The 14,289-nt window shown below is 43.2% G+C and overlaps 1 protein-coding gene across 1 annotated transcript; it reads left to right on the forward strand.

The window, feature by feature from the left end:
- Nucleotides 1–313: 313 nt before the first annotated feature.
- On the forward strand, nucleotides 314–1,626 carry LOC137452673 (tudor domain-containing protein 15-like). Its single transcript, XM_068161301.1, is given in 3 exon segments — nucleotides 314–510; nucleotides 513–1,241; nucleotides 1,244–1,626. Coding segments are annotated over 3 exon segments (1,251 nt in total). The 5' UTR covers nucleotides 314–371.
- The last annotated feature ends 12,663 nt before the right edge of the window (nucleotides 1,627–14,289 follow it).

Here is a 14,289-nt window from a genome sequence, read left to right on the forward strand (position 1 = left end):
ACCATGTTTTAGAAATACTGTCAATGTTCTACTGGAGCACAGAAAGGAATCTCCAGTTGGAAAGCCTGATTCATACTCACTCTGTCATCCTGCTTTGAAATCAAAGGAAGTAATTGGAAGGAAAATGAGTAACAAGACAGTGACTGGCAAGTTCTTACAGCAACATATAGAACAATTGGAAATAGATGTATATTGTGATGGAAAGTCTGTTTCTGATGACCTGCAGAAAAAAAGGCAGGACAAGGTGGCAAAACACACCAATGCATAATCGGAAAAATAGGCCCAAACAAATTCTGGTTAAAAATTATAATCCCCAAGTTAGGAAGTTTAGGAGTGTGTTAGGTGGTTGGAGTAAAACAGAGCTTATTGGGATGAAAACTACCTCCAAAATGCCCTTAAATGGCTTTCCTCGGGATATAAATTCTGGACAGGTAGAAGGAACAAAAGTAACCAGTATTTCAGAAAGTGGAGAATTTCATATACAGTTACATAGGAATTTGCAGATACTACAGGAGTTGTGATGCTTATTGAAGAAGCACAAAGAAGTGATTGTCTTAGAGTGGATGACATCAAAGAAGGGTTGGAATGCATGACAAAATCCGAAATGGGCTTGAAGTGGTACCGAACAAAAGTCCTGAAGACATTTATCAGGGAGGAGTTAATGCTAGTTTTTTTAGTGGATTACGGAAACTGTGAGATGGTGTGCTTAAATAATGCAAAGATGCTCAGCAATGAGATAAAAAATATTCCTAAACAAGCTGTGTTTTGCAGATGGGTTTGGTTTAAAAACCTGAAGAAAATTCAGTTTGTTCATGTGGTGAATGCACTCCAGAATTGTGAAATAAGGATCTTGTTTTTGAGATACTTGGAATCCTCTTGTATCTGGGAAGTAGATATTTTAATAGAGGAAATTCTGCTTCAGGAGTATTTGAACCAGCTCTTAAATGACTTTCAGACTATTGGGCCAGAAAAATCCAGTAATACAGACTGTAAGGAGTTTAATCCATCATTCAAGATAAATTCAATCGTGTGGATGCTACTGCACAATGACAGAAGGCATCCTGGGTTTCCGACTGCAGTTACTGATCCTTCAAACTTTTGCATCCAGTTTGAAATCTTATTTAATGTAATGCAAAACTTGTCTTTGCTGCTCTCTCACCTTCCTGACAATTTGCCAGCTTTGCCAAAAGACCTTATATCTCCCGGTACTAGCTGCTTGATCAAATTTGGACGGGAAGCAGAGCGGAAGGAACAAGTCAGTCTGTTGTTCTTAAATTTATTGATTATGGCTTTCTGAAGAGTATCCCTTACTCTGATATCCATAAACTTAAAGTTATTCCAGACAGTCTGTCTTATTTACCACACTTAGCACACCCTTGCTCTTTACATGGTATAGTTCCTGCCACAGGGGAATGCTGGAGTGATGAAGCTAAGGTGCTGTTTCACAGGCTTCTTAGTAAACCGGGTCTGATAATTAATTTTAAACACTATGGTCCTGGAATGAAATTAGATGTGGATGTTCTGTATGAGGAGTACAATGTAGCTCATGATTTAATTGCTGCTGGCCATGCAGTCTGCCCTAAAATTGGGTGCTGTCTCATTCTGCCTTTCAGAATGATATCCTAAAAACCCGATTTGCAGGTTAAGTGTCCAAATTATAGTTTCAGTCCTTCCCTTTATGAACCAGATTATAATTGTGACAGAAACTCTTTCTTGACTCCTCTGTCATTTTACTGACAGGAAAAAAGAAGTAAAACAGTATCTGAAGCATAGTACTATCTGTGATAAAGTTTCAACTAAGTCTGGTAAAGTGGCTTCTGGAATATCAGTAATAAAGCATCTGATTTCATATAGCACTGTAAGAAAAGTTGCAAAAGATGGACAATATTGTGAAGAAGTTGGTTTCTTCCAGCATTGTGCTAATATGAAAAGTAAAAGTGACTTAGAGTGAATCTCCTACCAGAAGCAGTGTAATCTCGTTGAAATAAATGGTGATTTAGAATGTGGAAATTTAGTGTGAGGGGTTGTATTTATTTTTTGGCAAACATAGTTCTGAGCAGTTTGATTTGGTAAAAGTTCATTGGAAACTAGTAGCTTTCATTTGGTTGTATTTCCAAAGTGTATTTCTGAATTTGTTTATACTGTGTCATCAGTTACTTTATAGAGAACCAGTTGCATCTGTTTGGAATGAAAGATGTTCCCATGTATGCTGATGTATTCAGTAATCTGCCTTTTTGTTATGAGCAATGAAATGCTTATCTTTTGTAACTTGCCTAAGTAATTCTGAATATTTTGAAGGTTTCTATAATCCTAAATAATTTTCACCACCATCCCAGTTCCCACCAAAAGCCTAGTTAAGAGTCTTCATTGTCTGCCAGGACCTTTTGCTTGTATCTGGTGATCCAGGTGACAGTCCTGATGATGGGAGAGAAGAGAATAAACGAGGAGCACTTTGGTCCTGCGCACTAATACCTGGTTACACAGCTGATCTTATCATCAGATATTTTGCTTCTATGACAGCAGGAACCTTCTTTTGAAAATTGAGAACTGCTGGGCAGAGACAGGGTCCACCTGACATAGTGATAAAAGAGCATCTATGCCAACAAGCTAGTTCATGCGATAAGGAAATATTAAAACCGGCAACAATTGCAGTAAGGCATGAGACTCAAGTTATGGGACAATAAGTTAATGTCACTAGCTATGGTAACTTCTGGACATGCCTTGTAACTCTGTTCCTGATCAAGGAACAGTAACAGCTTGGATGTGATAGGCTCTAACCAGGGTGTAGTATTTCAAGACTCCCACCTAATAGTGACAGTGCTGCACAAGATGATTTGCCTGCTTTCTAAACCCCACACAAGATTAATGGCTTCTGTATTTAAAAGTCAAGAAACTCTCTTTTGCTGCTCCTTCAGAAGGGAATACAGTCTATTCTTTCTCTAGTCTATGCTAAATCGGAATTTTGCCACCATTGCTAACCAATACCACAGATGAGAAACACTGGCTGAACAAAGTACAATATAGCAATAAATTTCAGAACTCCAGTTCTCAGTAAAAACAAGAATTGGAGTTTATTTTCAAATATTTTGAATAGCAACCAAACCTCACTCATTTTGACTTGGTTTTTAACATTGTGATCTAAAGTCTTTATACTTGAAGTGTAGACACACACATGCCACCTGTATTAGAGATACAGGAAAACAGCTTGCAATATGGGCATTTCATAGTTTTCTACTTTGTCTCCCCATCACTTTGGCAAACAGCAGTTGGAAGACCACGTATGAGTTGGGGTTTCTCACCATGAAAAGATCCTACATATCTTCCTCATATGCAGGGGAAGCTATCAAGCAGCTCAGCCAAAAGAGGCATTTCTAAAATTGTCATCTTCTGCCCCAAGTTAGTTTGAGATGCATTTAAATATCAGAACTGAAATAATCAAAATAAATAAATAATTGAGTTCAGTGATTCCCACAAAGCACGACTTTGCTGAATTACTTGAAAGGGAGCATGAATGGTGAGAGTGGAAACATAATCAGATGCTGCTTTTAAAAGCTGAGAAGCTCGCAGGAACAAGCTTCACTCGCTTCTGAGGCATTGTTTGAGCTGCACTGACACCTGGTGGCTTTGCACACCAGGCATGGCTCCTGGCAGGTGTTTGCAGGGTACTTACCCCTTTATTTCCTTTAAGTGATGGTCTTTCTGCTTTTGTTCTGAGAAAAGATGAAACGTCAGAATAAGCAGAGTAGCAGACAATGTTTGGGGATACTATTTTAGGACAGGCCTCACGTAAGCAGAAGTTTGGTGGCAGTAGATACAGTATTTGCAGATTAGGTTTTCAAAAGCACTCAGAAATGTACATTCCCATTAATGCTCAATAAACATCTATTATTTAGTTACGTTTGAAAATCACGGGTTTTTTTCTTTTTATCTTCCAGAATCATATTTTTTTTTAAATATAATTAACACTGTGAAAAAAAATCATGCAAATATTCAGCTCTGAACTGACTTTAGGGATAGCTTCCTTGATTCCTCTAGATTTAATAAGAATGTTTCTAGGATTATCACACCTAGGTCTGCATATTGGAGGAATTAAAACTGTGACTGCAGAATAATTTTCATTGAGTTTGAACATTAGGAATTCAGCTGGGTGTCACTGAACTATAAATAGACTTAGTTCTGTGAAATTTTTTTCGTACTTTAAATGAATACTAAGGTGTTAAGAGAGAAGACTCTTATTTGACAGACTTTGATTCTGATTAATTCTTTATCATTTAATCACCCTGATTTCTTAGGAGTTTGAACTTAGCACATGATATATGATTAAGCTATTTAATTATGTTCATTTTCTTTTAAGCTATGGAGCCACTTATCTGTGATCTGACATTCCATATAATGTGGAATTTCACTTAGTTTTACATTAAGCCAGTATTCCCCCTTCTGCCTCCAAGGGTTCAGGCCTTCATCTCTCACTCATTTCCCACCTTCAAGGTATAAGATTGCTACTTGTCCCCTTGAAGTTGTTTTACTGTACAAAAAGTATTAAAGAGCTGTGATATGTTTCTTTTTCTAGCCACAGGGGTCAAGTCAGTTTCTTAGGCATGAGGAAACCTATGCTCCAATTTCTCCTCCAAGGAATTGTTAAACATTTTTATATGAAACATCTCCTAATTAAACAACTTTGGGAGCAGACTTTCGGACTTTTGTCATCTAATCACGTTCCCTGCATTTTACACTTCTTATTTTCCCTCATTAATCTTGAGTCCTTTTCTGCAGGACACCTTCATCATGAGCGATCACATGACTGATAGCTCTGGCATTAAAGCACAGACCTAAAAGAAAAGAAAACAGAAATAAGAGAAAAAACCCCACCCAAACAATCTTGGTCTGAAAGAGAGAATTAGCTTTGTATTTTCTTCTCTTGGGTTGAATACACCAGTGTATTTCATAAAAGAGTGTATCCTCCTTTTGTGTTTTAAAGGATAAAGCACATAAGAGCATGAGGCAAATGAGGCTTCTAATTTTATGAGGAGCTACCGGGCTGTAAGTGAATGGATGGGAGAACATACCTGCTACATAAGTTGACTAAAGAAGGGTGGCACCTTGGGTACCTGTACTCGATGTTTGTGGCTTAGACATTTTTACCTTCAGACTTATGAGACATTTAGAGCTTATGCTGAAACATCTGCCTTGTGCTGTAGTGTGGGCTGTCGAGTTTGCTCTGATAGTCAGACTGGAAAGCTGACTGAAACTTTGTGCCTGATTTAAAGAGAAGTGATTCCCTACAAAACGTTTATGGCACTAGATCCAGCAAAGGCCTTGGGACACATACAGTCACTGGGTTTCCAGTGGGGAGTGCCAAGGCTTCCTGTAGATTGTATGGGGAATTGTCTTGCCTTCAGTGTGGGATTTAAAAATATCTATAGTTAATTCATAAAACAAATCCACCACTTCAGAACATAATGCTGATTTTTCATACACTATACACTGTTTAAATCACTTACTCAGCTTCTAGGAATTCCAGGAAAAAGTTTCTACTAAACCATAGCCACAACCCAGGGAAAGCATGCACAGGCTGTATGGCATTTTGAGAAAAGAGTTTCCCTTCTTTCCAAAGCCATGCAACAGTGCAGTAAGGCACTTGGGATTCCTTGTGCAAACGAGGAAATAGTACAATTTTGCAGCCTAATTGTTAGGGTACAGAACAAGAGGGATTAGGATATCTGTTCTAAAATCTTGCTTCAGTGACCTGTCCACTGTTTCATCCACAGTAGAACAGTTTCAAGAGGAGGGAATGAAAAGGTTCCTTGTGCTGTTGTAGCTTGGTGATAGCAGGAATTTTTTTTTACTCTCTCAAGTTGTAAACATCTCTCATTTTCTAGGTGAATGACTTAACCATTAACCTGTTTAGTAGTAAGTATCTGCTGTTGTCTTCTCTGGCAACTCATAAACAAAAACCAAAAAAAGCTAATAACATTGTCCCATGATTTATATAAAGTAGTCTCTCAGAGTAGCCTTTTCATAACGGGGGACCCTGAAGGGCTAGAAAATAGCAACATCTGCTTTTTTGGATTCATACTCCCTAAAAGATGTAGGCTGATAAAAGCCCATACTTGGATTTGAAGTGGGTTTATGTGAGAGAGAAGCCCTGATGTATTGAGACTGAAGTAGCTCAGGGTGTGCTCAGGAGCACAGTTCCTGGTGCCTGCGGAATCGGGAAATCAGACAGGGAGGCATCTAGTAATTGCAGGTGCCTGCAGGTACAGCAGCTGCTGAACAAGGTGTTTTCAATAAGTTTGAACCTGGACAGTAAAATTCTGCATAATGCTTGCTCTAGGATTTCATTACCTTTAGTCCATGCACTGTAATTCATGCTGTTAGTTTTTTTCAGAAATAATTTAATGTATTGGTAAAAAAGTTAATGCTGGTGTTTTGTTTTGTTTCTACTGAAAACTGACACTTTCTTATTTGAGGATGGATTAAGAAGAGTGAATTAGGGACCATTTTTGAGCAAACTGGACACGAAAGTCCAAGAGACAGATGCCTGGGGTGGAACAACCCTATACACATTTTCTGGTGTAACAGCTTTTTCCCAGCAAGTACCCTATGTGGGTATATATGACTAGGAGTGTAAATTTGGCTGAGCTAAAAGGGCATATTAATAAGTAGGTAGGTTATTTTGTTAATCCTGGCAGTAAGAATTTATGGTGATTTTTTTCCCACTTCCCTCTTACTCTTCCATTCCAAGTATATTTCAGAAAGGAGGTTTTTGATTTCAGGGAGTGGACACTTGCCTAAGTCCATGGTACTGGTAACCCTAATTTTGGAATGGCCTGCATTTGTAGGATATCTTAAAACATTACTATAGCTATAAGCAAGAAGAATTTTTACTCAGGTTTTTATTTACAACCTTCTAACAGAAATAAATTAATTTGTGTCGTAGTTTGGGCTGGGTGCCCTCTGCTACAGGGGTGTTTCCTGTGTCCAGAAGTCCAGCCCAGTGGGTGGACACAGGAAATTAGGTTATTTCCTACCATGATCCCTTGCACCACTATAAGTCTCATGGCGGGGTCTGGCACTTGCTCTTTCCTTCCTCCTCGCCACCTGGTAATTGGGGGGGGAGATCTCCCGGCCATGGGCCTGGTTAGGCCCAAGGCCACGGGGGGATGGGCAGTCTCAGATCTGGCCAGCTGAGACTAGCCTAGCAGTGGGGGGGGGAAGGAGGAGCCCTGGGGGTTTGGGTGCACCCCCAGGTGGGGATGGGATTTCTCTGGGTCTGTTTTTGGGTCTCTCTCTCTCATCACTGTATTTCTAGGTTTTTTTTTCTGCACGCACTCACCGTTCTATTTAAACTTTCCATCACCTTTGCAATCCGTTTGTTTGAGTCATTATTTCTGCGCGTGGTGGGGAGGGGGTCTGCCCCAACCCATTACATTTTGGCGCACCAACGTGGGGCTGGCTGTTGTGCCCACTCTGCAGATCGATTGCAAAGGATGGAGAGTTTAAATTCAGTTCTGGGCGTCGGTTTGGGTTTGGCAGTTGGGGGCTCAAGTGATGTTGCCGGGGCGACCGTGTGAGTTCTTGTGGACTGTGGGGGGATAACTGGTGCGCTGCCGGTGGCGCGGACCCTCTTCTGCTATTTCAGGCAGGGGTGGTTCTCAACCATCGGCATCGGGGTACCGCTTGAGAACGCGGAACCTGCCCCTCCTCCGCGGCGGGCAGTGAAGTGGGGGAGGGGCAGCGGCGAGCAGATCAGAGTCAGGTCCGTTCTCGCTGTGGGGATAGAGCCAGCCGCTGCGAGCGGGCGAGCCAGCTCCCGAAGCCCCGGGGGGCCGACGGGGACTCCAGCTGGAAAGCCGTTTTCAAGGGCTCTGAGAACGCGTGTATGGCTTTCGCTGGAGAAGCCGTTTGAGTGTCCGAGGGGTGGAGGTGATTTTGATTCTGTGCCGCGGCGGCAGAGGTGGGCGGAGCCCTGCTGCATGGCGAGCGGCGGCGGCAGACCCGGCCATGCGCTCGGGCTGCGGCAGGGCCGGCCCTAGTCTCTTCCCCGACTTTTTCGGACGAGTTCCGAAAATGGCGCCGAGCACCTGGCTCCACCTCCCTTCTTCTCAGTGAGCTGTGGTGCAGCCCCTCCCTTTCCGGGGGCGGGGTGTGCAGCCGGATGCTGTCTTGCTTTGGTACGGGTACGCCTAGTGGGGGGGCGGAGTACCTCGGACAAGCATCCGTGTAGTTGGACCACAGTTGGAAGCGGTTGATTGCGGCACCCTGGATGGATTGAAAAAGGCAGTCGTGGGTTGGATGGTTTCGACTGGCCTGCCTCAGGGGTGGAGAATATGCCGCCGAGTGATTATCTGTGAAAAGTAGAGGCTTGGCTGAGAAGTCGTGAGGCTGTTCCAGGTGACCAGGATGCCCAACGGATCCATGGAGAACTTGCACCGCAGGAGAATGAGCTCTGCATCGCCGGGAGGTTCCACTGGATGAAGGAGGAAGAACTGGAATGGACAGACACTTGAGCATGACTGAGAGACTGAGTGGACGCCCAGATGAAGACACGGACTTCGCCGGACATGTCATCAGTTTTCTGATTTGATGATGTGTTTGGGTGCAGGCATCATGATATGAAATCAGGGGTGGATCCTGTCCTAGTTTGGGCTGGGTGCCCTCTGCTACAGGGGTGTTTCCTGTGTCCAGAAGTCCAGCCCAGTGGGTGGACACAGGAAATTAGGTTATTTCCTACCATGATCCCTTGCACCACTATAAGTCTCACGGCGGGGTCTGGCACTTCCTCTTTCCTTCCTCCTCGCCACCTGGTAATTGGGGGGGGAGATCTCCCGGCCATGGGCCTGGTTAGGCCCAAGGCCACGGGGGGATGGGCAGTCTCAGATCTGGCCAGCTGAGACTAGCCTAGCAGTCAGGGGGGGAAGGAGGAGCCCTGGGGGTTTGGGTGCACCCCCAGGTGGGGATGGGATTTCTCTGGGTCTGTTTTTGGGTCTCTCTCTCTCGTCACTGTATTTCTAGTTTTTTTTTTCTGCACGCACTCACCGTTCTATTTAAACTTTCCATCACCTTTGCAATCCATTTGTTTGAGTCATTATTTCTGCGCGTGGTGGGGAGGGGGTCTGCCCCAACCCATTACAATTTGCAAAAGAAAGCCTTCTTGAAATTAGGAATCTTAATGATAGCAAGGGTTACTTTTTTACAAAGAGAAATTGCTATTTACTGTTTTTCAAAAAAGCTTATATATATATATAAAAAACTAGAAGTGATCAGAGAAAATTAAAAATAATTTAAACTTCCTGAAAATTACTTCTATTAGACTGTAGAATAACTTCCCAGAGGAAGCTGTAGAAGCCTCATTATGTGACTTATTTAAAACTAAATTAGATGAAGTGCCTGAAGGGAGCAAGTTTGGGCTGTTTCTTGTAAGGCTGAAGGATATGACCTCAGAGGTAGTTTTTTTCTTCTGAAATATTCTGTGATGTGGTGCATCTGGAAAGCTCTTGTTTATTCTTACATGGGAATGTTTTGTAGATTCTCCTCTTTCTACAATAGCTCTGTGTGATTTTTTTAAATTATTTTTTTCCATAGTAGGACTTTATAGGTCTTTGTATTGATCATGCTGAATGTGAGTAAAAGTAATCTCTTTTTTTACTACAACATCAGGAGCAACTTCACAGAAATTCTCTGTCCCATTCCCATGAAAACGTCAGTCACTGCTAAATCTTTATACTGCACTGGGGGTGCAGGCCGCATATTTGGGGAGGAGTGGACAGTTCAGATGACCCTAAACTGAACAGCAAGGTATTGCTGTTCAGTATAAAACTGAGGGATCACAAGAGCCTCTCTTCTTCAGTGGTTGGTATCCAAGGAGGAATTTGTTCATTCTGCCTTGAATCCTGATGCATGAGTTCCTGAATTTGATCATTAGATTCAAAGCTGTCCTGGTGATTATGACATGCTATTATTTTTGTTTGTGTCAAAATCAATGAACAGTTGTAATTGTGATGGGCTTAGCTGACCAGAGATGCTCAAAACAGAAGATTAATGAAGAGCTGGATCATGCACAATAATGTTTCAAGGGAGATTTAGAGAGAGGGGAAATTAAGTTGTTGTTTGAAATATATTTATGTAGTGTTTGCATTACCCTTGCAATATAGTTCCAATACTTTCATCAAGAAAAAACAAAACCAAAAAACCTATAGTTTCTGTATGTCTAAACAATTACTATAATTGCCAAAATTTTTATTGACAATTTTTTTTTGGCCAATAATTAGACAAGTTCAGTGTTACAGAAATATCTTCATCATCAGATGTTATATTGTTATCCACTGCAGCACTGCTAAGTGACCATTTAACCATCATGCATGGCAAGTGCACAAACATATTTTTTAAAAACTGTGATTAAATTTCACCACTGCCAGTGATACTGCATTTGTGTGTCAAAGTTTGGGTAGTGGTGGGGCTGTAGAAGTGGCTTCCCAAGGCTTCCCCTGTGTCTGATAGATCCAGTGCCAGCTCCAAGACAGATCTGCCACTGGCCAAGGCTGAGCTCATCAGCAAAGGTGGTAGCACCTCTGGAGTACCTGTGCAACAGCAGTTGCACATGGAGAGGAGAGAGGAGTGAGAGAACTCTGCAGACAAAAAGTCATTGAAGAAATGGGGAGAAGGTGATTCAGGTGCCAGGGCAGAGATTCCTCTGCAGCCTGTGGTGAAGACCATAGTGCCCTTGCAGCCCACAGAGGTTAAAGGGGGAGCATATATCCACCTGCAGCCTGTGGGTGACCCCATGCCAGAGCAGATAGATGCCCAAAGGAGGCTGTGACCCTGTGGGAAGCCTGCAGGGGAGCCTATGCTGGAGGTAGTTTGCTGATAGGACTTGTGGCCCAGTGGGGGATCCACGCTAGAGCAGTCTAATCCCTTCAAAGGGATTCCCTTCAAAGGGGGCAGGTGTTGATCTGCTAGAGGGTAGAGAGGCTCTGCAGAGAGACCTCGACAGGCTGGACAGATGGGCAGAGTCCAACGGCATGAGATTTAACGCATCCAAGTGCCGGGTTCTGCACATTGGCCACAACAACCCCATGCAGTGCTACAGGCTGGGGTCAGAGTGGCTGGAGAGCAGCCAGGCAGAGAGGGACCTGGGGGTGCTGGTTGATGGTAGGATGAACATGAGCCTGCAGTGTGCCCAGGCAGCCAAGAGGGCCAATGGCATCCTGGCCTGCATTAAGAACAGTGTGGCCAGCAGGAGCAGGGAGGTCATTCTGCCCCTGTACACTGCACTGGTTAGGCCACACCTCGAGTACTGTGTCCAGTTCTGGGCCCCTCAGTTTAGGAAGGATGTTGACTTGCTGGAGCGAGTCCAGAGAAGGGCAACGAAGTTAGTGAGGGGCTTGGAACACAAGCCCTATGAGGAGAGACTGAGGGAGCTGGGGCTGCTTAGCCTGGAGAGGAGGAGACTCAGGGGTGACCTTATTGCTCTCTACAACTACCTGAAGGGAGGTTGTAAACAGGCAGAGGTTGGTCTCTTCTCCCAGGCAGCCAGCACCAGAACAAGAGGACACAGTCTCAGGCTGTGCCAGGGGAAGTTCAGGCTGGAGGTCAGGAGGAAGTTTTACACGGAGAGAGTGATTGCCCATTGGAATGGGCTGCCTGGGGAGGTGGTGGAGTCGCCGTCACTGGAGGTGTTCAGGAGGAGACTTGACAGGGTGCTTGGTTACATGGGTTAGTTGATTGGGTGGTGTTGGGTGATAGGTTGGACGCGATGATCTTGAAGGTCTCTTCCAACCTGGTTTATTCTATTCTATTCTACCCTGTGGAAGGGACCCACAAGTTGAGCTCAAGAAGAAGGAAGAAATGGGTAGAAGGTGTTTTTAAGATTCAGTTTTACTTCTCGTTATCTTACTCTGATTAGTAATGAAATTAATTTTCCCCAAGCCCTGTTTTGCCCACAGCAGTAATTAGTGAGTGATCTTCCTGTTCATGTCTCAACCCACAAGCCTTTTATATTTTGTCTTCCATGTCCAGATGAGGGGGAATGGTAGAGCAGCTTTGGAGGGCACCTGGCTTCCAGACAGGGTCAACCCACCACAATGAACTGTGTTCTTTGACCAACTGTCTTCTTCCTCTAATTATCTTTCTGTTTGCTCAGTTTCCTTTAACTCAGAAAGTGTTCCATTCCTTATCTCCAAATCTGCCATGAAATTTTCAATTTCTGATAAGAAATACTTATAGAGGTTTTCAGTCAAACTCATCCCCACTTTTTTCTCCACCTGCCTGGGCTTCTTAGGGATTGTGTTTACCAGAACTGACTAATATGGGCTTGAAAGAGGTAGTTCTGCCACTCTGCTCTGCTCTGGTGAGGCCTCACCTAGAGTACTGTGTCCAGCTCTGGGGCTCCCAACGCAAGAGAGACAGGGACCTGTTGGAGCGGGTCCAGAAGAGGGCTACCGAGATGATCACAGGTCTGGAGCACCTTTGCTGTGAAGACAGGCTGAAAGAATTGGGGCTTTTCAGCCTGGAGGAGAGTAGGCTCTGGGGAGACCTTATAGGTCCATTTCAGTATCTGAAGGGGACCTACATGAAGGCTGGGAAGAGACTATTTTAGAAGGCCTTGTAGGGATAGGATGAAAAGGAACAGGGTAGATTTAGCTTGGCCATAAGGAAGAAGTTCTTTACAATGAGAGTGGTACAATACTGGAAAAGGTTGCCTAGGGATGTGGTTGAGACTTGATGTGGCCCAGGCAGCCTGTTCTAATTGGAAGTTTCCCTGCTGACTGCAGGTGGGTTGGTCAGGATGCATTAACTTTTCCTAAACTGCAGCTGCAAAAGACAAAAGAAGATATCAGCATAAGAAACCAACTGCACAAAAAAATGAAATAATCCCATTTATTTTTCAGGTCTTATTGTAGATAATCCTTGCAATGAAAAGTTTCCCAAACTGATCTGAGGACACAAAATCTTAATTATTTGGAAAAAGTGAAGCAAAGATTTTAGCCACACAATGCTGAATTGTTTCATGAAATGATAAAATTTGTTAAATCTGTTCCATCTGCTTGATTTTCCTTTTCAAATGGCAGAGAATTGACCAATCTTGAATTGTCATTAAAAATGACCTAGTTATGAAAACTCTTTTGCCTTTAGAATTTGCAGAAGGTTTAAATAATATTTATCTTTGTATAGCATGGTTAATAACAAAGACATAATTGCATGCTGTCGTAGGGTTGGAAGGGTAAGGTCAAAAAGCCTCCTCCCTCCCCCCTGTAAAGTAAAGGGAAGGAAAAGTTGAAGGGAAAGGAAAAAAAAAGACCTCACAGCTGAATTAGCAAAGCAATGGGTGCTGTATATTTACAAAGCAGGGAAACGCAGGGGAATTTACAGAATTTAAAATATTTACAATATATACAAAGATATACAATAAAGTAGCACAGAAATGAGAGTTCCCCCCTCTGCTGAGGGGGTTCCCCTCCTCCGCTCCCCCCTCTCTCCCCCTTTCCCCAGAGCGGGTTAGAAAGAGAGAGAAAGAGAAAAAAGTTAGAAGCAGTTATGTGTTAATTGGAAAGCAGATAATACAGGCCTTGCAGTTTATCAGTTTCAAGGTCAAGCCTTGGCCGAAAGCCCAGAACAGAGAGCTGCTGCTACCGAAGGTGCGTAAGACAAAAAATGACTGGAAAAGTGCAGGAATGCCCAGGAAACTCTGCTGCACTCCCAGTTCAGAAGGTGCTTCCTCCCAATCTATCAACGAAATTAGTTTTGATCCTTCTTTTCGTTTACAAACATCCGACCGCCATATTTCCTTTCTTAAGGGGACAGCCTCAAACGGTCACATTCCACCCCTTCTAAACAATTTCATTGGCTGTTCATACTGTCCATCCAATCCAAAATGATATTTACAGATTGTAAGTAAAGTTCATAGTCCACTCCGGCTATGCTCAGATGTAGATGATTCAAAAGTCCAAGAAAATCAGAAAATGAGAAAAATGGAAAACAGTTTGTCTCTTTGCCGACGAAGCAAAGAAAAGGGAAACAGGGATTCTCAGGGTCTCTTAGTTGACTCAGGGCTCTCAGGGATCTCAGGGTTCGTGCACCGTAGATTCCTCGTTGATTCTTCCTTTGGACGCGATGTAGCTGTACAACAGTTCGAAATTAACCTCTCTCAGCTAAAGTTAAATTTCTTTGTGGAATACACTGAATTTCACCATTCTCTTGCATTACCCAATAAGTGTGACCCGGACCTTCAGCTGAAACCACCCCTCGGACAGGCTTAGCCTCTCCTGAGGGTGAAAATACTCAGTTTTA

The sequence above is a fragment of the Melanerpes formicivorus genome, unplaced genomic scaffold (genome assembly GCF_026170545.1).
Source record: "Melanerpes formicivorus ecotype bairdi unplaced genomic scaffold, bMelFor1.0.p_v2 SCAF_57, whole genome shotgun sequence".
In the NCBI taxonomy this organism is placed as follows: Eukaryota; Metazoa; Chordata; class Aves; order Piciformes; family Picidae; genus Melanerpes; species Melanerpes formicivorus.